This window comes from Octodon degus, unplaced genomic scaffold, assembly GCF_000260255.1.
Source record: "Octodon degus isolate 3935 unplaced genomic scaffold, OctDeg1.0 scaffold00073, whole genome shotgun sequence".
NCBI lineage: Eukaryota > Metazoa > Chordata > Mammalia > Rodentia > Octodontidae > Octodon > Octodon degus.
The window spans coordinates 8,202,091-8,225,537 of NW_004524649.1; the positions used below are offsets into that span (position 1 = coordinate 8,202,091).

General features: G+C 44.5%; 1 protein-coding gene and 1 pseudogene across 1 annotated transcript in view; both read right to left on the reverse strand.

Annotated features, from left to right (window-relative positions):
- Pcsk2 (proprotein convertase subtilisin/kexin type 2) overlaps nt 1–23,447 on the reverse strand; it is a 273,661-nt gene that overhangs the window by 93,724 nt on the left and 156,490 nt on the right. Inside the window, exons 3-5 of the mRNA XM_004635605.2 lie at nt 21,254–21,367; nt 18,626–18,734; nt 10,067–10,104 (exon numbers count right to left, since the gene is read on the reverse strand). Of these exons, the coding sequence (XP_004635662.1) occupies nt 10,067–10,104; nt 18,626–18,734; nt 21,254–21,367 (261 nt within the window). The remainder of the gene's footprint in view (nt 1–10,066; nt 10,105–18,625; nt 18,735–21,253; nt 21,368–23,447) is intronic.
- Nucleotides 1,330–1,512, reverse strand: LOC105742780 (annotated as a pseudogene).

The following is a 23,447-nucleotide window of genomic DNA, read 5'->3' on the forward strand; positions in this document are numbered from 1 at the left end:
ATTCCCACCAGCAGTGGAGAAGGGTTCCTTTTCCCCCACAGCCTCTCCAACATTTGTTGTTGGGTGATTTCTTTATGATAGCCATTCTTTCTGGGATGAGATGACATCTCAGTGTTGTTTTTGTTGGCATTTCATGGATGGCTAGTGATGTGGAGCATTTTTTCATATATTTATTCGCTTCCTTAATTTCATCCTCTGAGAAGTGTGTGTTCATCTCAGATGCCCATTTCTGGACTGGACCTTTAAATTTTGGGGCCCTAGTGTTTTTTAGTTCTTTATAAATTCTAGAGAGCAGAACTTTGTGTGAGTACTTATTTGTCATGATATTTTCCAAATTTGTGGGTTGTCTTTTCATTGTGTTGGTAATTTCTTTTGACGTGAAAAAACTTCTCAGTAAGAGGAGGTTCCAGTTGTTAATTGTTTCAAGGGTTTCCCATGTGATTTGATTATTGTTCATGAACTCTTTGCCTACCCCTATGTCTTCAAGAGTTCCTCCTACTTTCTCTTCCAGGAGATTTAGTGTTTCTGTTTTAATGTTAGATCTTTAATTCATTTTGACTTTAGCTTAGTGCATGGTGATAGATCTGGGTCAAGTTTTAGTTTTTGGCACATAGAGAGCCAGTTTTTCCAGCACCATTTGTTAAAGAGGCTATCTTTCTTCCAGTGAGTATGTTTGGCCACTTTATCAAAGATAAGGTGACTGAGTGTGTTCACAGGGGCTTCAGTGTCTTCTAATATATTCCATTGATCCTCAGGTCTATTTTGATGCCAGTACTATGCTGATTTTATCACAGTAGCTTTGTAGTATAATTTCAAGTCAGGAATTGTAATGCCTCCTGCCTTGTCTTTATTGCCCAGGATTGCCTTTGCTATTCTAGATCTTTTCTGGTTCCAAATAAATTTTAGGAATGATTTCTCTAGGTCTGTGAGGTATGTTGGTGGTAGTTTGATAGGGATTGCATTAAATCTGTACAGCAATTTTGGGAGTATGGCCATCTTCACAATGTTGGTTTTTCCTATCCAGGAGCATGGAATATCTCTCCATTTTCTGAAATTCTCTACAATCTCATGTCTTCCTTCTCTAGTCTGCTTATCCTCTTTCAAAGAATTCACTTGATCAGTTGAGGCTCAACCAGGAGAATCTCCCATTTTTGTTTTTTTTTGGTGGAGGGCAATGGTGGTGGTACATGTCACAGGTGCATTTATTCAAGCTTCAGAGTAAACACTGCTTATGTAGGTGTACAGTGACACTCTGTGCTCCCATCTAACACAGCTTGCTTAAATTTACAGGCAGACTGATGCTTCATCTCATGTGTACTCAAGAGCTGGTTAACGGTGACTGTGAGCAGGTGAAGGACTTGAACCTTTTAAGGCTTTGCTTCTTTTATCGGCACTTCTCATTTTATAAGCAATGAAGCCCATCAACCCCACTCCTATCCAAATCTCCTGGTAGACTTGGGTATAGTACAGCTTCATGGGGACCCAGTCATTTTTAGTTAAGCTTTGAAGCATCTCCGCAGGATCAATGCCTAGGCCTCACCAGACACCGCTCACTCGGAAAGGTCTTCTGTTTGATTAGCTTAAGTTCAATGTTTAGGAACCTTACTGATATTTAAAAAGCATTCCTTTGGTTTGCCATATAATGCAATCTAATCATGGGAATAATAATCCTGTCATATTTATATGGCCTGCCCAGGCTCATTTTAAGACAATGAGAGAGTATTCATACTAGGCGAGAATCTTAGGGGCCACTTCAGAATTCTGTCTATCACAAAGGCTTTTCTTCAAGGAAAAATTATACAGAGCTTTAGAAGGGGAGAATGGACTCTATTTGAAATGAAAGTTGTAGAATTTATGATTCAACGTAACTACACATGCATGCATTAGACAACTCCATGGCTCAGGGTTTGTGCTTTCTTAATTGAGGCTTGGGCCTTTCTTATCATTTCAGAAAACTAGAGTTAGACGATTCCATCCAAATCCAATCTACATTTGCTCTGGCAAGGACCACCTTTGGGCTGGGCTCCTATGGACATGTCCACTGGGACCCTGCTGATTGGTAACTGCCTGTGGCTCCTAGGCAAGTATAATGTGAAGAAATGGGAAGAACAGAAGTGGATGTCACCATGATAGGTGTAGTATTTCTCATTGTAGCTATGACAAGAAACAGTTGTCAAATTAATTATGTGAAAGGTCTGTCTTAAGCAAGTCATGGTCACCTAACCATTTTGGGTTCTCTGAGGTAGAAACCCCAAGAGAAAAGCCAATGTAATATTTCATAGCTTGGGCATTCAGTGAGTATACTTTGGTGGTTAGAATAAAAAGGAAATGATGGCAGCGGAGAAAAGCAATTGCTAAATATTTTTACAGTAGCATAAATAATTTTTTATAGCTCACCATTTATCCACCCATCCACCCATCCAAGACTAATTTAATTATGTCTTTATAGAAAAAGTTCCTATTAATGTTTACCTTAGGAATGAGAGTCCCAGTTAATTCTCTCATGAGTGAAGAATTGAAAGACATTATCCTGGATTTTAAGTCACTGTGAATTAGGGAATGTGGGATGAATACATTATTTATTTGGGTCACTTTTAGTCCCAACTTCTTGGTGGTAGCAACTCTGTAGATGAAAATCCAATCACACATCCGTCAGTATCATATTGACCAATGCACTCTCACGCTATTCTCATCTGAGAAAACAAGTTCATTTCCAGTCTTTATCCCTCCTTCCTTCCTTCCTTCCTTCCTTCCTTCCTTCCTTCCTTCCTTCCTTCCTTCTTTGAACTCAGGCCTTGAGCTTGCCAGAGAAGTGCTTATTCTACTGAGCCATCTCCCCTGCCCCTCGAATGCCCATTTCTGGATTGGGTCTTTAAATTTTGGGGCCCTAATGCTTTTTAGTTCTTTATAAATTTTAGAGAGCAGACCTTTGTCTGAGTGCTTATTAGTAAAGATTTTTTTCCAAATTGCTAGTAATTTCTTTCTATAGGAGTTGGTCCCACTTGTCAATTCTTTCAAGTATTTCCCCTGTAATTTGATTTTTGTTCATGAACTGTTTGCCTACTCCTATGTTTTCAAGAGTTCCTCCTACTTTCTCTTCCAGGAGATTTAGTGTTTCTGTTTTAATGTTTAGCTCTTTAATTCATTTTGACTTTAGCTTAGTGCATGGTGATAGACCTGGGTCAAGTTGCAGTTTTTGGCATGCAGAGAGCCAGTTTTTCCAGCACCATTTGTTAAAGAGGCTATCTTTCTTCCAGGAAGCATGTTTGGCCCCTTTGTTGAAGATCTAAGTTTCTTTCCTTCCTTAACTTTGGAGCCGATTTTGTTTTTCTTCTTCTTCCTTTTTTTTTGATTTTCATTTTTGTTCTGCTGTATTCTCAAGTGGCTGGTGTTTAACTTTCTAGATATACTGAGCATTATAACTTAAATATACATCTGCAAGTGAACTTCCAGAGGCCAGGGCCTGGGGTTTCCACTTGTTAATCACATCCAGCAGGATAGCATTTTGCACATAGTAGGAGGTCAGTATGGGCTCCTAAGGGTTGACTGTGTTCATAGAACCAAGCGGAGTCAACTAAGCAATTTGGAAAATTGAGCAGATTTTTTTTTCTTTTTCTTTTGTTTATTGCTGTATTTTAGGACCAAAAAAGGTGTTTCATTTCACTAAATAATTTCTATTTTCCCCCACTCTATGCTAAAAGATGTCCCTGTAAAACAAAGTGTTTTTCCAATACATGGATTATGTCAGATGATAGTCATCTGACTAGTACAGTCTATCAATTGAAATTATTGCGAAAAACATTCTCATCCCAGGATTCAGTCTGGCCCCCTGGTGACAAAGTGCCTTATGATCCAGTCAGGATTCACAAGTACTTTGAACAAAAGCCAGGCTCTCTTTTCAGTAAGACACACAGGTTATTTAAGCCCCAATTTCTTATGCAGTATTAATGTGTTTATTTAAATATTCATAGGTTTAAAAGCCTAGAGCAACGCGTGTGATTAATTCTTGATGGCGGCTGAGTCATCCAAGCCTGAGCACTGTGCCTGTCTCCAATGGTCACCCTTTCATCACAGTGATCACCTGCCACCTGCCACCTGATGTGCTGAGCTCCAGGGCCATTTCGTTAGCACAGGAGCCATTCCTTTGGCTCCCTGGGGCCCTCCCCAGAGAGGTCATGGTCAGCACCATCAGAAGAACTGAAAAGTATAGGTCTCTGGGGGCAGCTGCTTGCCCTTACAGGGATGTCTGCTGGTGAAATACCAACTCCAGGGCATCAGTGACATTCTGAATTTTGAAAAGACCCAAAGAGCCAATTTGTCCTCTTCCATCTTGGAACCTATTATATTCTTATCATCCTGAGGGGCTCTTGATTTTACAGAGGAAGTAGCCTGCAGGGACTACTACCTTTAGAATCCTATCCTTTCCAGGCCTGTCACTGTGGGGGGTCATAGAGGGCCCAGGCCCTCTATTCTCCATGTGTCATGCGCTGTGGGGATCTAGTGGTGTCACCCACCTAGGAGTTGGTTGAGAGTGAAGAAGTGGAGGTTGTATGTGCCACAGTTTCTAGTCATGGTTAATAGAGGCCCAGAGATGACTAGATTTAGCAGCTCGTTTTTGCTATAGTATTGATGAGCTAATATTCAATGCAACTTAATCAATATTTATTAAAGTCCTGCTTAGCACTTGTAAGTGTTGATAGGGATACAAAATATGTGCAAAGTAACACTGTCCTACAGAGTCTAGGATGTAATTGGGTTGCAGTCATACACTGAATAGTGTTATGAATGAGTGATTCCTTGAATACAGGAGTGAAATGCTCAAAGAACTGATCAGGCTAATCATGAGAATCTTAAAAAGCTTTAAACAAACACACATGATGAGGCCATAGCACTAAAGATTTGGGCGTAAGGGGTCTAGGGCAGGACTGGAAATCTACACAGATGCTCTCTGATGTACAATGGTTCAATTTATGCATTAAACTCCATGATGGCACTAAAGCCATATACATTTAATAGAAGCCCAACTTTCAATGTCAAGTTTGGATCATGTTTCCTGGGCTAGCAATAGTGGTACAAAATCTTCTCTCATGGTGATAAGGAGTGGCAGACAGCCACCAATCCACCTCAGCCACATGGCTGTGAGGGAACATCCTAGATCTACTGCAGTATCATTGCCACGATTTTTGGGTGCAGGAATTCAGTCAATTACACTAGATAATCAACATTTTTTTCTTTCTTTTTAAAATAAAATAAGTTTGAGTTAGATGATTTTGTCCAACTATAGACTAATGAGATGTTCTGAGTACATTTAAGGCAAGTGGGGTGTCCTGTAGGTTAGGGGAATTACATGCACTGTTGACTTATGATGCTTTCCAATGTAAGTCAAGAAGTGTTTGGATTCTCCTTAGGCTGGAATGGGCATCAAGTGCAACCACAGCACTGAGAGGCATCTCGCTTGGGCAAAAGTAACAGGTGCTACACAAATACTAGACTGTGTTACCTGTGTCTACTAACAAGCGCCTCGTATTGGTGGCCTGGGTGGGGCACTCCTGCTGATTCTGCCTGGGCCTGCCTGCTTCTTTGGTTTTCCCAGGGTTTGGCTGCTATTGGTGGGCTAAGCTGGGCGGTCTTGCTTTTTACTGTGGTCAGGGTGACTCAAGCTCCCTGCGTGGAAGTCAGATCAGCTTTTTTCCATGTACCACTCCTCCTTCTGCACCAGTGGGCATGTGGTTCTAACGATGCTGGTAGAGGCACGGGGCATATGTGGGGACACTGTTACTTCCACATGGTTGGATACTGTGCTGTTCCCTATACTTATGTACATGAGACATTTACCATATTCTGGGGAGAAGCCCCAAACCAGTGCTTGACGGGAGTTGGTGGGTAACTCCGAGGCAAGCACTGGCTATAGTGCTTCCTGGAGCTCCTCAGGGAAATTAAACCCTGTTGTCCCCAGTGGCAATTTGTGTAATAACTCCTGTGACTGCCTTTGCTTTTAAACACCACTTCCCCTCTCCCCTTCTGGTGCTTCCTGGGGTCTCCATCCAAAGCCAAAGGAAGTGCAGTTGTGCCTCGGTATCCATGAAAGATTGGTGCTAGGTCTCCTCTATGCTGAAATCCACAGATGCTCCTGTCCCTTATGTAACCAGAGTAGCACCTGCCTATGAACTGTGCACAGCCCCTGTGTACTGTGCAGCATCTCTAGGTGACTTATAATACCTAATATAATGCAAATGCCATGTGGACAGCTGTTATACTGTATTGGATAGGGAGGAATGACAAGAAAGAGATCTCTGGGCATGTTCAGTCTGGACTAGTGGGCATAGAGCACTGACTGCACCTGTTTTTGAGTCCTGCTTTTATAGTCTTCCTAGGAAAACTTCCCTGACACCTAGTAGAAGGTCCCCTTGGGTTTATAGGCTTAACAGTCACTCCTTCACCTTTCTCGGAGAGAGCTGAGGAAGGTGTAGTCACACCCATGAAGACAAGCTCTACCCAGGGACTCCACGCTGGGCTAAGAGTTAACCTGCAGTCATCACTGGCCTGGGAGCCACACAGCAAGGAGATGCACCTTCATCAGTGCCCGCCTCACCTGCGGACATCTCCCGCACTCATGTTCTTCCCAACCTTTATCCACCATGTGTCCGGCCGTGCATCTTATCGTACATCTGTTTTTCCCTCTTCCCCCCAGGTCATGGGTGCTGTTGGGGGTAACACAGCAGTGCTCTGAACTGCAGTTATCCAGTCTGTTTGAAAAGGGAAGATAGGTCATGGAAGATCTGATTTGGACTTGGTCTAAAGTAGTCTCTTGGCCAACAATACTCATTTCATGGAAGTGGAAATGGTAAAATTTTAATTATTAGGAATGGTGAGTATTTCCTAGTGGGACTGGATCCTGCATATTAAATCTAGTTATAGAATTATAGAACAATAGAATAATAATACAAGTAGTTGTTATTATCCTTTGCTCTTAATGCTTAACAGACTCAATATAGTAGATTTGTTGAATTGCATTAACACTAATGACTTACATTTATATATTGATTTACACTTTGCAAAGGATTTTAATGCTTGGTTTAATGGAAAGAACACTGAACTATTGGCATGCTCTGCTCCCTGTCCTTTAACATGCAAAGTTACCAAGCTTTGAAAATAATTCTGTTTGGGGGAACATTTTGCCTGGTTTGATGAAGAAATTTTTCTGAAGAGCCTTGGGTGAAATCCTCATTTTTTCATGAAGAAGTCTTTCCTTTCTTTTCTCACCAACACAGAGTATTTCTATTCACTAATCGTTCAAGAGATTCTCAAGGCACCCAGTCCAGGGCAGATATTGCTGCACATATCATATCCTTGGTACCCTCCCTTCCCCATTGAGCTCCAGCTCCCTGCACCCATGACTTTTTGCCCAGAGATGTCCCTAAGCCTGGGTGGAGGAGGAAGGGCTGTTTGTGAGCATCCCCTGGGGCCAAGGCTCCCGCAGTGCCTGATGGAGTTGGAGTACAGATTCCTCAGCCTCCATGTACCTCATGCCAGACACCCACATCCTACACTAGATTTCCCAAGTGGGGTGCAGGTCCAGCTGTCCTTGGTGGCAATATTCTTACCCACATGGTGCCTATTGGCTTCCTCCCCTTCTCTGATTCCTTTCCTCTCTGTACCCCTGCTTCCTGGGGACACTTTCCAAATAAATAAACTCCAACTCAGAGTCTGCTGCTGAGGACCTCTGCAGAGTACCTTTCCCTGGAAGGGCCCTTGGTGGCTCTCCACAGCTGAGCCATTATGCCACTTATGCAAAGGTGACACTACCTACAGGATCCACTGAGCTAAATCCTCAGCTCTGATGGGAGAATTTACATTTAAAAATGTATATTTCCAGTTCTTTTAGCTCTCCCAAGTGGGTTATAGGGCCAATGTCATGCCAATGTTGTAGCCTACGCCTAGTGAGGAGGCCACTGGAAATATCCCAAGCCTCCAGAAATTGGGGCGTGGAATGTTTAAATAAATTACAGCATGAGGTAATGCTGTAGAGCCCTTAAAATCATGCTTGGGAGAATATTTAATAGTATAAAATATTCCCAACATACATATCAAGCAGATGAGTGAACATTCTATGCAATGAGTTGAATTTCATTTAAAACATACACATAGAAATCGAAGTCCAGAATATGAAGAATAGTAGTATTATGGCTAATTTTTAATTTGCTTTATGCTTTTCCAAAATTTCTACTGAGAGCATGTACTTGTTTTTTAATTAGGGAAAATGTTTTTGGAAAAGAAATAAAGGAAAGAAGAGCTGACTGCCCAGAGCCCATCCTGGTGTGGTTCTGACGCCTTTGAGGTGAGCTGGCCCTCTGTGAGACCACCTCGGTTCCCAGTCTCAGAAGAGGGTTTTGGCCAGAAGATCTCACTGTCACCAGTGCTGCCCCTGCAGGTCCACAGTGCCCTGGGAGAGTTCTTGTAGGCGATTCGGCCTGCCCAACCCTGCTCCTGCTCAAAGTTGCAGGACTGGAGAGTGAGCTTTGTTGTGAGCCGCATCTCCAGCCCTTTTTATGTTTTATTTGGAAGCAGGGTCTCATTAAGTTGCTAAATCACCCATGCTGGGCTCCAACTTGTGATCCCACGAGTCAGCTGGAGTGCTGGGGCTACAGCAACACACACCGTGCCTGGCTGGGGTCTCTGTTGAACCTGACAACTGGCATTAGGAGGCATGAAACTGCTAGAAACTCCTGGGCTGGGAGCGGGGAAGGGCAGGGTGTGGAGGTCAGTCTCAGTGTCCTCGGCCTTCTGAGTCTGGGCTGTGGGTGTGGGAGGGAAGCCACCGCACCTTGGAACAACTAACTCACTTGGGAAGCAGCAGACTCTTGTGTGGCTACTGCGGGAGGCACCGGGTCCAGGGATTGTGGCAGTCTCGGGAAGCACCAGTGCTCTGTGCGGAAGGCAGCCCTCCCTCCCGGGCTAGCTGATCCGCTCTGCTGCTCCATGTCCCTTCCCTGCCTCTGCGGGACTGCAGAGCCTTGGAACACAGTTTGTTCTGAACCTCCCACTCTAGAGACATCTCAGACCCCCACCCTGTGATGTAGGAGACTGCAGAACAGGGGAGGCACTAGTAGGGCCGTGGTCAGGAGGATGTGCAGACAGCCACGCAAGCCGACCACGGCGCCACACATTGTGGCGGTAGGGTGGATGACCAGGAGGACAGGCAGTCACGGGGATCCAGGGGGAAGAAAGGCCTAGAGGGGCCAGGTGTGCAAATCCCAAGCAGGGTCTTACTGTATTCTTTCTGAGATCAGATTATCATCCCTGGGAACACAGAAGGGGTTCAGCGGCTGTCTTTTCTCTCAGAGGCTGTAATGATTGAACGGCGCAAATGATTCATTTTGTGTTTTTTAACACTGGAATGATTCTCAGCTCAATTTGAAGATTTGCAGATTTATAAGACATACAGCCAGCACAAAACCATCACCCTGCTTCCTGAAGCTGGCAAGGACACAAGGAGACCCACTTTTGCAAAGGACCCAGAAGGTGTGTGGTCAATGTGACGTGAGCACAACCAACAGAAACAAGCAAATGACAGAGCTCCTAACTGTCACACAGCAGGGGTTGCATGGTGTGTTGCTGCAGGGTTTGACTTTTGGATTTGGTTTTGTCCCACTGGAACCCACATGACCCACTTCTCCCATCCATGCAACTGGGGTTGACCTGCACCTGCCAGCTGTCTTCTCTGCCCCTCCCGGCACTGATTTTTCTTGACACTCAGTTCTTTCAAACTTGCAGTATCTTTGGCCTCGTCTCAGGAAACCTTGGCCTTGATCTTTGCCTTTGGCCTAATACCAAAATAGGCTGTGTGTGTGTGTGTGTGTGTGTGTGTGTGTGTGTGAATGTGTATGCAGGCTTCTGCGTGCACATACCTATGTCTGATGGTACACACATGCATGTGTTCCATGAGTGTGTGACTATATTTGCTCATGGGGTTGCATGTGTGTGTACTCAAGTGTGTTCCTAGTAGCCTGTGTATCAGGACACTGTAAAGCATCTGCTCTCCATGCTGAAGCCCGCTCCTACTTACATAGTTGGAGGCCAGGTCCGGGTGGAGATAGTCAATCCCTGTGAAGAGACCACAACACAGAAACCGCAGGTTAATACCTGCCACTGCATCCTTAGGAAATCTGGTCCAGGAGCCTCTGTGTGGGGCTGGTGCCTGGAGCCGTGTCTCAGGGGTGAGGAGCAGGCATTGCCCTTGTGGGCGGGCTGGCTGCAGGTGGGAGCAGAAACAGCCACCTTCACACCCTGGAGAGGAGCCAGGCCAATTAGAGCTTGGGCCCCAGGAAGACACTGGCATAGCTGTCAGTGCAAGGGGGCTTAGTGACTGTGAGACGGATAGCTCACCAAGGCAGGGATCTAAAAGAGATTTGTAAAAATGCTGACATTTCTAAAGCACCAGCTGGCATTTCTTCGGAAACGAAGCCAGCCCTGGGGAGAAAGAGTGATGATTATTTAACAGGACCAGGCATCGATGCATTAGGCGAGCATGCTCTCCACTGAAATAAGAGGGACACAGCAGGGCAAGGAGAGCCATTAACAAAAGGCAAATGGTTTCCAGCAAGGAGTCCCACACATGATGCACCTCTCTCCAGGATGTGGCTTTCCAGGGAGCGGAGACTTCAAGTCCCTCCTCAGGACTCTGGGGCTTTCTTTCCAATATGGGTCTGTCTCACTGCCTAGGGGTCATTCCTGGGGTAGAATTAGGCTTGGAGCACTGCAGGATCCTATCAGATGTCAGTGTGCAACATCAGGGCCACTGGAAATCTCTCATCTGGGTCTGCGAAACCTTGTAATCTTCACAGCAGTCACATCTGAGCATCCAGCCCTCAGAGAGATGGAGGGGCAGCGAAGGTACCTGAAGACGCCTAGCATAGCAATCAACGGTTGGGAGCAGGTATTTGGAGCCAGAGACCAGTGTTTAACTCCAGGCTACTCTGATAACTAGCAGCAGGACCTCAGGCAGGCTGCTTGACTTTTTTTGTGCTTGCTTTTTATTCAAACTATTGGAGGTGAGAAGAGGGCAGGGGTTAAAGGAACTAATGCATGTGTGTGCTGAGCCCAGCAGCTGCTGCATTTAATAACTGTACTGAGACACAACACTTAGGCTCTGAAAATATCATTAAGTGCCTCCCATAGCCTGTGTCTTTGCTGCATACACTAAGCCTCTGCCACTATTATGGCTTTGCCCTAGAAAAAGGAAGCTCTCTTAGGAGGTATTATTAAGAAGAGGAAAATCTCTTTTGTTTCTTTCTGGGAACACAGATGTGTTCTGGAGTGGGAGCCACAGAAGGAGAGTATCTGAGAGTCATTTCCCACCTGCAGCCGGGTAGTCTGCTCTTTCCATTCCCTTCCCAGCTCTGAAGAAGGGAAGGAGTCAGAAGCTTTAAACACTAATGGTTTTAAGCCTTCCAGGGTGGTGCACACCCGTAATTCAGCATCTTGAGAAGCTGAAGCTGGAGGATTACAAGTTCAAGCTCCGCCTGGAAAATCTGGCATTTTAGAGAGACTCAGTCTCAAGATTAAAAAGAAATCAAAAATGGCAAAAGGGCTGTAATGTGGCTTAGTGTAAAGGCCCTGGGTTCAACCCTTAATACCACTAAAAACACAACTCATGATTTTCAATGTTGTCAATTCTCATTCTCACCCTGATTCACAGTTGGCCAGTTTAGGATGTGGGTGGAATTAGGAATGAGCACAATTGTGGGTACACCTGACCCAGTTCCATTGGAGTTTGGGCCCTGTCAACACTGCACAGGTTCTCTGAACCTTGGTTTCCTCAGCTCTGAAGTGGGACCATAGCTCACCAGGCTAGGTGGTTTTCAGAGTCAGAGACAATTCACTGAGGGCTCAGCTTGTGGAAAATCCTTCACATGTTTTATCCCTTGTCATCATTGGTGCCACCATCAACAGAGTAATGAGATAAAGTGGGGGCAAACACAGCTTTAAAAATCTACTTGGTCTTAGAATGTAGTGTTGAGATTAAATTACATCTTTGTTAAAATTGCTTAAGTTCATTGGAGAATTTTCTTAAGCAGATAGGTAGGCTTAAAGAAAGACTCACAGATATACACGATACTTTTTAATAGGAAGTCATTTTTTAAACATGACTTCCTGTTCCGAGGGTGGAATTTAGGAGAAAAGTGTTCTGAGAATTACTAATCTCTTCTCTGTGGAAGGAAAATATTGGAGGAAGGAGATAATTTGAGATCTGAAGAAAATTAGACTTACAAGATAAATTTAGCTTAATTAAAATAAGTTCTTTAATTAGGTTAAAGGGAACACTAAGTGTTACATTAGAATGAATAGAGACTTGGGTCTGAGAAAATATATTTAGAACTGTGAAGAATGATAGACATGATTCAGAAAAGTAATAATGAAGTAAAGAATGAAAATAATAATTTGATAACCAGATAGAATTTTAATGTTCTGGTGTATTTGATTTCTTTTAAGGTGAAATATACTGAACTCATTTCTTAATTAGCTTCTTTATTTTTTAATTCTTACATTATTATTGTACTCTCATTTTTCAACAGTAAATGCCTGGCATATCGCAGATGCTAGAAAGATAGGCAGTTTTAGCCAGTCCTGTGCTGTACAATTACCTGTAGTCACACTGTGACACCACAGCTCAGCTCACCTGAGTTGTGATGGGCCAGTCATGAGGAATGTGGCACACCCACAAGTGACAAATGCTGGGCTACCTTTTTTTTTTTTTTGGCGGAACCGGGGATTGAACTCAGGCCCTTGCGCTTGCCAGGGAAGCGCTTATTCCACTGAGCCATCTCCCCAGCCCCTTGGGCTACCTTTTTGCTCATAAGCCATTGATATCCTGCTATCAATTTGAATGTTTTCAGAAGTCTAATCCACATTACTCCAAATTCTCGGGAAGCTCTGATAGTTTGTCAAACATCAGAGAAGAAACAAGGAGCTCCTTTCTATATTCTGACTCAGGATGTTAACAGTTGAAATATGTGACAGTGCAGGATAGGCCCTGGCTCAGTTCCTTCTACTTTCTCAAGAGAGCTGCCCCTGTGGGCCCCCATCCACCCTACTGAATTACGTCTTGCTGAGGAATGGGCCTGATGCACATATTGTGTGTGCAAAGATGGCTCCCCTGAATTGCTTGTTCCATCTCTTCTACAGGGTGACACAGCCATGCTTCTCCTGGACATCTGGGTGCATGGCCTCTTCTTCCATCTCAGTGGTCTTGTAATTGTGTCAGTCAGTAGAAGCAGAGGACATGGCTACAGGACTTTCAGGGCTCATCCAGGAGAGGCCAGTCATCTTCCATCAGTCCCTTTAGATGCTCACTTTGGGGGGAAAGCGGATGGCTGTGTAAGAAGCCCATGTGCAATGCAGTGAATTTGTAAGATTTTATCTCAGGCTCTGTTCTGAGTATAGGCTTAACTTTCTCCTACCAGAAGCAGGGCTTTGTGATTCTTGCTGTAATTTCCAACTCTGTCTCCTTCCATCTTCTCAGCCTGGTCAGTCTAATATCTGCCATATATAGCTGCCTCCTGGTGGCCTCTTGTTATGGGACATTTGGCTGCCATCTGCTTGACCTGCCCCACTGGCTGCTATGCCCTCTATGGGAGGATTGGGCAGATAAGCTGCAGTGACCACTGCTAGTCACCATGTGACTCCGTGACACTCAAGCTCCTTGTTTCTAAGCCCATGCCCTGCAGCTCCCTGTGGGCTATCAGCTAGGTGCTGCTCTAGACCTGACAGAGGCCTTGGCTCCCAGGTCCCTTGCTTCCTGTCCACTGGCTCAGTATGCACGTTGCCAATGGTCCCTTTATTTCTGGCCCTATGAACTGCGCAAGTCTCTTTTCTCTGGATCTGTGTATAATAAACTGAACTCATTATCTCATGTGCTTTTGTTGAATTGCCTCTTTTGTGTCTTCCCTGACCAACACACCCGCTCTAACTTCTTCCTCCTTTCTCAGTCAGGGCTCTCCCAGAGAGTGGCTATCTTGGTGACAATAAATGAGGCACAGGTCAGACAAGCCAGGCCAGGTGCCAGTATAAACAGGCTTCCTGTGGGACAGTCAGCTGCTCACACATTAAGCATTAGGCTGCTCCCTAGGATAAAGAGAAGGGTCTTGTGAAAGGCACCACTTTGGTCTAAAGGTTGGTGTCCATCCAAAATTCATTTTGAAACTTAATTCTCAGTGTAATAGTATGAGATGGGGCCATTAGATGAGTAGGTCTTGAGGGGATGCTCAAGGGTGTAATTAATGATCTCTGAAAAGAGGCTAAAGAAAGTGCCTTCATTCTTTTTGCCTGTTTGTCTTTCAGCCATGTGAGGACACAACAAGGAAGTATTTGGAGGTAAAAGTTACAAAAAGCCAACATGGCTCTGAAGGGAACACAAAGAGTGAGGCTGGTGAGGGTCCAGCAGGAAAGAACTAGATGGGGAGCCCTGATCTTCTTCAACTCTCTAGGTGTTGTAATGAGAGTGTTTGTAGAAAATGGGTAATAGAGGCAATTCTGAAGAGGTCTTAGATGGAATGAAGAATCAGGTACTGGGGACTGGAGGAACAGAGTCTTTGCTATAGAGGGGCAGAAGTCTGGTGGGACTGAGTCCCTGGTCTAGTGATTTAGAGAAGGCAGAACTCGAGTGTGATGAGCTAGGACATCTGGCAGAAGAACTCTCCTAGCAAAGAGTCAGGGCTGTGGCTCAGGTTCTCCTGATTGTGTACGGTAAAATGTGGAATTTATGATTAAAAATGAAACAGGACTTGTAGAACTGGAGAAGCCTCAGCCTGGCCTGGTTGTGTGGAATGAGAATATGTGCTCAGGAGAGGGCAGCAGGGGTGTGACCAAGTGGATGCTCAATAGGGACTCTCGTGTGGTTGGAAGGAAGCACAATGACATGCATCAGGACCAGAGGCGAATGAGCTCAGAGCTATTTCTGAGATCTCCCTGACTGCCTTACTCAGCAGGGGCACAGAGTGCCCAGGCCTTGAAGAAAGAATGGCTTCAAAAGAGAGCCCGGGGTACCTGTGTGATCTCAAGCCTCACTGCTCAGCACAACCTCAAGTTTATGCCTCATGCATTTGGGGACCGCACTCCTTGGCTGCTAAGTTGTGGCTCAAGCAGGCCACAGTTTGACTCAGGCTCTCCACAGAAGGTTTGGCAGCTTTATGCCACCTTGGTGGCATCTATGCAGTGCTAACTCCACGGGGTGCAGAAGCCGGGCTATCCCTACCTAGATTATAAAGGATGTCTCAGAGAGCCTCAAGGCCCATGCAGACAACCACAGGGATGCAGTTATGGTAGAGAACTGTATGAGGGCCAGGTCCTGCAAAGCTAGAAGACAGACTGCTCTCCAGACCTCAGAAGGACAGAGAGGCCAACATGTGACTCTGGGCACAGGACTCCAAGCCATAGGAGCAGCTGCATGGGCTGGGTCCTAGAAAGCCATGAGGCAGGGTTGGAGGGAGACTCAGGTCCACATGACCCCACTTCAGTGAGTTCAGAAGGTAGGTCAAGGAGTAAATGGCTATCCTCAAGCCTGAAGCTTTCTTGTTTGCTCTTTTGGATTTTGGACTTAGTTGGGACCCATGACCCCTTGTTTATTTTCTCTTTTTTGTCTTCCTTTTGGAATGAGAATGTCTGTCCTATTCCACTCTCACCACTGAATTAGAACTTGATTTTACAGACTCATGGCTGGAGAGCAATTTGCCTTGGGATGACTTGTACCCAGGGATTCACCCATACTTGATTTACATATTATCTGGATGAGACTCTGGGCTTGAGATCTTTAATTGGTGGTGCTGCAACAAGTTAAAGTTTTAGAGCTGCTGAATAAGGATATGAATTTGGAGGGCCAGGGGTGGAAGGCTATGGTTTGAGGGTCTACATCCTCCCCACATTCATGGTGAAACTTAATCTCCATGGAAAAGGGGCATGGAGATAGAGCTTTTAGGGGTGATTCAGCATTGAGGGCCAAACCCTCATGGATGGGACTGGCATCCTTATAAAGGAGCAAGCTCTTTCCTGTTCTGGTCCTATGCTCATCCGCTATGGAGGAGCTGAAGATGAGGAGCCATTGTGAAAGCAGAGAAGGGGCCCTCACCAGACACTAATCTGCTGATTCCTCACTTTGGGACTTGCCAGCTTCCAGCTCAAATGTTTATGATCTACAAATTACTCAGTCTAAGGTGTTTTGTAATAGTAGTAGGAACGCCCTGAGATAGGGACATTGTAAACATCGAAGCCATTTCCCTAGAAGTCCTGTCAATGCAATCTAGAATTTATAGCCACTCTTTTGAGAGAAGCCTAAGGCCACAGGAGAGGAAATTACAATGTAGTCACTCATTCTGACGCTTCCTGTGGGGCTTCCCTGGTAGCCAGTGTCAGCCACTAGCTATGCAGTGCACTATCTCGGTGTCTGGCCTCTCTCTGCCATGAGGCAGGATCTGTTAAGCTTCCCCTAGAGTTCTGGACTGAGGATGCTGGAACCCCATCCAGCAGAAATGGCAGGGATGCTGCCCCTGCAGGTCCAGCCTCGGCGAGAATTGGAGCCCTCACTTTTCTCTAGGAACCCCTACTCTTGGGAGTCCTGAGGCCTCTGTCCAAAATCCAACCAGTTTTCTGGGAAGGAGAGATCCCAGAGAACAAGAAAGTCTCACCCTTCAGTGGACTCTAGCCCCACCTGTCTCTGACTCCAAGTGCCTGAGAGACCCCAGGGAGACAGCAGCAGAACTCTAGCATTCCACAGAATGCTAGATAAGATCATAACACAGTAAGATAATAACATTTTCCTTCTTTCTTTTTTAAATTCAATTTTGGGGAGGTTGATTTTGTAGCAGTAGATGATGAAAACAATGGAGATGTCAGGAGTTTTAGTTGGGGGATGGGCAGAGGGTTCATCTTTTGGGGATTGCAAAGGCCATGATTTGCAGAAGAAATATCAAACAAGAAATACCATTGGGACTTTCTAAAGCATTTGGTCTATTAGCATGGAAGAGTCAGGAGTGATTTTCTGAAGCATCAAGGAAGGGATACAGTTAAGAACTTGGAAATGGACAGATACAGTTCTGCTGGAGGCTTCATAAGAGCAATGTACATGTGTTGTCACTATAGTGTCATTTAGGGTGAGCTATCTGATGGCTTGAGGACACCCACTAGAGAGTTGTTGGAATTGGTCATCAAATCTAGATACCTTTTTCTTGTGTGAGCTGGCCTCAACTGATTTGGAAAGGTTTCCCAGCCAGTGTGTCAGGAGAAGGCACTCACAGGCTGCAGATGTCTGGCCATGCACAATTTTGTGCAGAGATCCTTTGTTTCTGTGAGCCCTCAGCCACAGGAGGACTCTTTTGCATCTGCTTCAAAACATCACATGGGTCAGCAACACACCAAGGCTTTGTTTGGGTGTTGCTCTTCAATGGCCCCAAGCAAAGGTAGCACAGACTTTTAAGCATGCTGGCTTCCCTGTTCCCTCTGTCAGCACAGCTTCAAAGCCTTGCTGTGGACAACACAGTGTGCTCTGAGGATCTTCAGAAAGGCTGGACTCCATTATTGCATCTTTGCACAGCATTTGCATGTAATTAGATCCATGATGCACAGTGGTGCTTTCACCTGGGGGTCAAGAGGCTTAGGAGGGACAGAGGCTCAGCCCCATGAAATGACCACAGGTTGATGGTGACTCTACAGGATCTGGCCAGAGGCAATGACACGTGCAAATGGAAAAAACCAATTCATCAAAGTCGTTCCATAGAAACTCAAGTCTTAAAACTATAGAAAATAAAGCTCCATGAAATCTCTGGCAGGCACACAGCATCTATAGAATAATACAGAGGCTGTATCTATAACAAAAGGTTACCAAAGGCTGCTTTATAAGGGTCATTCTAAAAGTAGCATTAAAGCCAAATATCCCCAAACCCTGACCCTGTTACTCAAAAGCTATTTCATGGATCTAGAGCCACACTGTTTGATAGAACTTTCTATGATGATTGAAATGGAATTGGGCTGAATTTCAGCAGTTTAAATAGCCCATGTGGCCATAAGAAGTTGAAACGACAGGCCAGGGTTGTGGCTCCACAGTAGACAGCCTGCCTAGCATCAGCAAGGCCTTGGGTTTGATCTCTACTACCACATAAAACAAAACCAAACGATTTGAAATGAAGCAGATGTGATTGAAGAATTGAACTTTTTTACTTTCCTTAGCTTTAATTCATTAAAACGTAAGCTACCATCTATAGCTAGTGGCTGCTGCATCACACAGCATGGTTCTTGGTAAATAGATGGTAAATATAAACAGATTTAGAACACTGCTAAAGATAAAATATAACTTGTGGCTCAATAAGAAATTAAGGTTGACTAACAGGCAGTTGCTATTTGTTTAATTTCTTATTTGTTCATTCAAAAATATTTGTTAATGTCATTGCCAAGTGTAGTGGCCATTGATCTGGAGGAAGGGGAGGGTTTGGGCACGGTGCAGCATGATCACCAGGCCTAGAATCAGAGATGCTTATTGTGTCTCTGATGAACATCTCTGAAGCAGTGACTCTCCTAATCAGAAGGCATGCAAGGACACACTTGCTTCCAAATGGTGCAAAGAGTTTGAAATACTCACCATCATCCATGATCCCAATGGTTACCCCTTTCCCGGTGTAGCCCAGCTCCCAGGCCTCTGCTACATTCAAGTCAAGGCCAGGTGTGCCATCAGCCTGCCCAGTGTTGATCTGGTATAGAAAAGTCAAAGCAGAGAATCTGATTGGTTTGGTGAAGTGAAGCATATGTGTAGATGTTTGTTGTGTTCAGCAGCTACCTGGTGTCTGAGGGCCAGCAAAGCACCAAATTTCCATGAAATAGCACTCTGAGGTCTCTTCACTTCCTTATAGTTTTTTTTTCTCTCTATTTTTTTCACACAAGCAGTTGATGCCTTAAGTTTTATGTAAGTATACAAAAGCAGCTGCAATCACCTCATTTCTGTAGCTAGATGGTTATGTTTAGCCTCATTCTATATGAAATCCTAGAGCTGCCACTGCTGAGAGATCCTCCCTGATTCAGAATCAAAAGTATGCTCTCAGGGCTTCTTGGTTATATAATCATGTTTTGAATTTAGCATGTATTGTCTTGGGTTATCCTTATTAAATATTTTTTCAGTCTTAATAGTGTCATTTCTTTCTTTCTTTCTTCTTTCTTTCTTTCTTTCTTTCTTTCTTTCTTTCTTTCTTTCTTTCTTCTTTCTTTCTTTCTTTCTTTCTTTCTTTTTTTTTTTTTTTGTATTTTAGGGAAAGGTCTACAGAGTATTCAGGGTCTCACTACTAGATTGGACTTGTAGTGATCTGCCTGTTTACAGCCTTCCAAGAGCTGGGGTTATAGGCGTGCACCACCATGCCCTCTCAGCGCGCCCTGGGGGCGGGGCCAGCACCACAGGCCCAGGATCGAACTCCTGGCCCCTGTGCCTGCTTGCAGGCGCTTTAACTCACTGAGCTAGTTGGCTGGCCCAACAGTGTCATTTCTAAGAGGAAGCTCTTTTAGTATCAACATAGTAAGTTTTGCTCAAAAATATTTGTTGAACTGAATTCAAAAAGTGCCCCCCACCTTTCATACAAGTTCTAATGCTGAAAAACGAAGCCCCTAGCCCCCTTGAGAAAGAAAAGGGAAGACAAAAAATCACATTATTATGCTTATTCTTCTCTTTGCACATATCTTCTTTTGTGCAGATTTTCTCAAAGACAGTTTGTAAAATAAATAGTAAAGTCAGAGCTTTAAGCCACACAGTGGTCGGTGGCTATTGTATGAGTGTCATTTGCGCTTTTCATAAAAATTAATGCTCTTTGTTTGTCATACTCAGGTTATGGCTATCTGTCTCCATCTCCCTTGAAGTAAGAATGGACATGTGAATAGTTTTGGTCAGTGGCAGGGGAGCTCATGAGCCATTTGTCACATCCACAAAGAAGCTTTAAAAAAGCCAGGATCCAATCTGCCACTTTTCCTCACTAAGGTGATTGCAAAAGAAGTTGAGATTGAGATGGAGCTTGGTGAGCCTGAGTCCTTGAAGAATTATGAATCTTTGATCATGTAGCAAATCACTGTGATTTGTAGACTGTTACTGCAGCAAACCTAGCAGATCCTGTTTAGTGAACATAAACTCATTCGGTTATCCACGTTGGATTTTGAGAATTCCATGTCAAGAAAGCATGACCAGGCTTGAGTGATAGCTTGGTGGTCTAAGGGCCTGCCTGGGAAGCACAGGGACTAGTTTAATTCCCCGGCACCACATGCCTTGCTGGCTCCACCCCCTGGGTCCAGCTAGCTGGGCCACTGAAACCAGGCATGCTGGCGCACTCCTATAATCCCAGAACAGGGGAGGCTGAAACAGGACGATCACTATGAGTCTCAGTTGTATAGTGAGACCCTGTACTAAATAAATAAATTAATAAAAAGTTAAAAAAAAGCATGAGGCATAGTCTAAGCTCTGAAGCTCCAGGAGCAAAACTACAATGCATCCTTAGCAGTCTACACGGCTGTGACTTAGTTTTCTCTGTTGGTCATCAGCTTTTAATCTTAAATAAAATGAAGCTTCATTTTCATGTATAAGTTAGTCACTGTCCCCCACAGTACGCCCTACAGTTCAGGTTCACAGGGATTCCCTGATCTTCTTTTAAACAAAACCCAAGTAATCCACAAGGATCAAGAGGGACTGCTGGAAAGAAAATACTGTTGTCACCAGACAGACTGGTGTCAGAGTCCGAAGTCCTGTATTGATTCAGTCTAAGGCAATTGATTTCTTGCCACTGCAAGAAGCACTAAGATGCTACTTTCGCTACTCTAGACCCTGAGTGCTCTTGCTTGACCCTTGTGCAGCCACCAGATTCTTTTCCTTGAGCCTGTGATCTTACTGCCCTTTGATTACGTGTTAAGGATCCCGGATTACTCCTCCAGGACCTTTGATTTGACTTTGATGTGTTTTTTCAAGCCTTCACTCATATTTGGGTAAGATGTTGTAGAGTTTAGTGAACTGTGACCTGCCATAGGTAGTAGCTTTGACCCTAGGAGGTCATGGCTATATAGCAATTGCAGAAGAAAGGAGATTAGGGGAGAAGGTGACAAAAAGTCCTTGCACATTGGCCGGCACGGAGAGGCTCCTGTAGACAGATGCTGGCTAAGAGCCCCCCGCTTAAGGAGGAAACAGGAATGCATCTTTTTACAAAGGGTTGGGGCATGAGAAATGTCAGAAGTATCAGCTGCTTACCAGGTACCACTGCTTTGTAAACAGAGGATCATTCATGTTGATGTCAATCTCATTGATGTCTCTGTACCCTCGCTTCTTTCGGTCAAACCCCTCCTGTTGCAAGGCCATCTTTACCTGCAATGACAGGGTTGGTCAATGATCAAGTAATACCCCGAACATCCCTCTTTGGAAGATCATTCTCATAAGTTCAGATTTTATTGGTTAAATAATGCATTTTTCTTTCACTACGAGCAAGTTGATCTCATGCAGACTCTCACTTTGTGATTATTTTACAAGTGTTACTATGTACAATCTAGACACATTGATGGCTCAAAGTGAGTTTTCTTAAAATAAAAATAACATGGTGGAGGTCATTAAGTGAAATAAAAGAAAACGATGGAAAATTTCTATGAGGGAAAAGGAATAGGGAGTGGATTCAGGGAGTGGGAGAATGAAAATTTCTAGAGGGTTTCTCCAAACCCTCACATTTGTTGACAGTCCTGTCATTACATTTTGGAATCAGTGAAAACCAAACCAAACCAAGACAAAACAACACAGCACAAAACAAAACCTCACAACAAAACCCAAACCAAAAAACTGCCAACAAAAAGCCACACCTACTGTAAAGTCCGAAAATCCCATAACAAAGCTCTAGAAGGTGAAGGAGAGACATTTCGAAGAAAATTGGTGGATACCGCTGCTGCCCCTGAACTGATCACATTTCATGTCTGGACACTGAGACTGAACCTCAAGGTGTCAGATGGAAATAAAATTCAGGAAGCTGAGTTAGCACAAGTTGGCTCCTGGTTGTGGCAGGCTTTGTTCCAACCAGAGACTCGCTTTCACTTGGCCATTCACTACTCTATCCCCCAGCAGCAGGGGCCAATCTGAATGTGAAGAACTCAATGTCTGGGAGTGTGGACACAAGAGTATGTGATGGATATTTATTATGATTATTACTGTGTTTGTGGTGCAACACTCATTTTTCTTTTTCCCAATTCTGTGTCTGGAAGGAGTTTCCTTGATTCCACTGGGTTTTGTGCTCTTGGGAGTAGAATTCTGGGTGTTCCTTGCAACAAACACTGGGACCTTCCTGGCCCTCAGGATGTAATGGTCTTGGCAACATGGAGCTTTAAAAGTTATCTTTTTTTTTTCCCACTAGAGCTCCAACTTTATTAGGCCAGTGGATACTCACCACCCACTCTTCTCCTCAGCCCAGGTGATGGACAGAATATGCAGATAGGGGCATGAGAACTTTAAAGTTCAGTTTTTATAATTTTTACAAGGCATGGAGGAAGTGGAAGATCGCAGAGAGAGAGACAAAGCAAGCCTGTATATTGTCTTGTTGGATTCTTTCTCTTCTGTCTTTACCATAAAAGGCCCTTGCACACCTACCCTAGGTGAGATGGTGATTTGTGGCAATATAAGGCATCGCCATCTTGGGCAGAGCTTGGAATAAAACCTTTCTCCTACCAAAAGATAAAGGGCCTCATGTTCTTTGTGGAGCAGCGAGCATTGGGAACTGTGTGACTGGGAATGGTTTAGCCCGTGGCCCTGAGCATCTGGGACAAAGGTGCCTCCACAGTTACCTCACAATCAAGATTTGAATTCCACAAAAGCAACACAAGGGAATAGAACCCTGGGCCTCTTCACTCCCTGTGCCATCCCTGTGGAGAATCCTGGCCGGAGTTCCTGCAGCCCTGCTGAGAGCAAGACTAACCCTTCCACCCCTACTGATGCACCCTGACTTTCCCCTCCCAACTTCTCAGGATCAGCAGAATCTATTTCTGTTGCACACAATCAGGAACTCTGACAGACGCAGGGTAGGAGGAGGGTGGTAAGGGCAGAGGTAAGAGTGATGGTGGGGAGGGAAGAGTGAAGAGACCCAGATGCTGTGGGTACCTGTGCTCCTTTGATGGCCTGGACCATGGAGCACCCTGAGGAGATGAAACCAGCTCCCAGTTCTGTATTCTACACACCCATCCAGGAGGGCCGGGTTCACTTGCCAGTAATATTCTAACTACCAGGAATCCTATCACTTAGGAAAGAAGGGTCAGGTAGGTGTGCATTCTTGGAGGTATTTCAAACAGAAACATTGTTAAAAATACCTTCCCCCCAAAAAAAATAGCAAAATTATTGCAAAAATGAGATAGGTGGATACTTTTAAAATGGCCATGGGCTGGAGAGATGGCTCAGTGGTCTAAAGCACCTACTT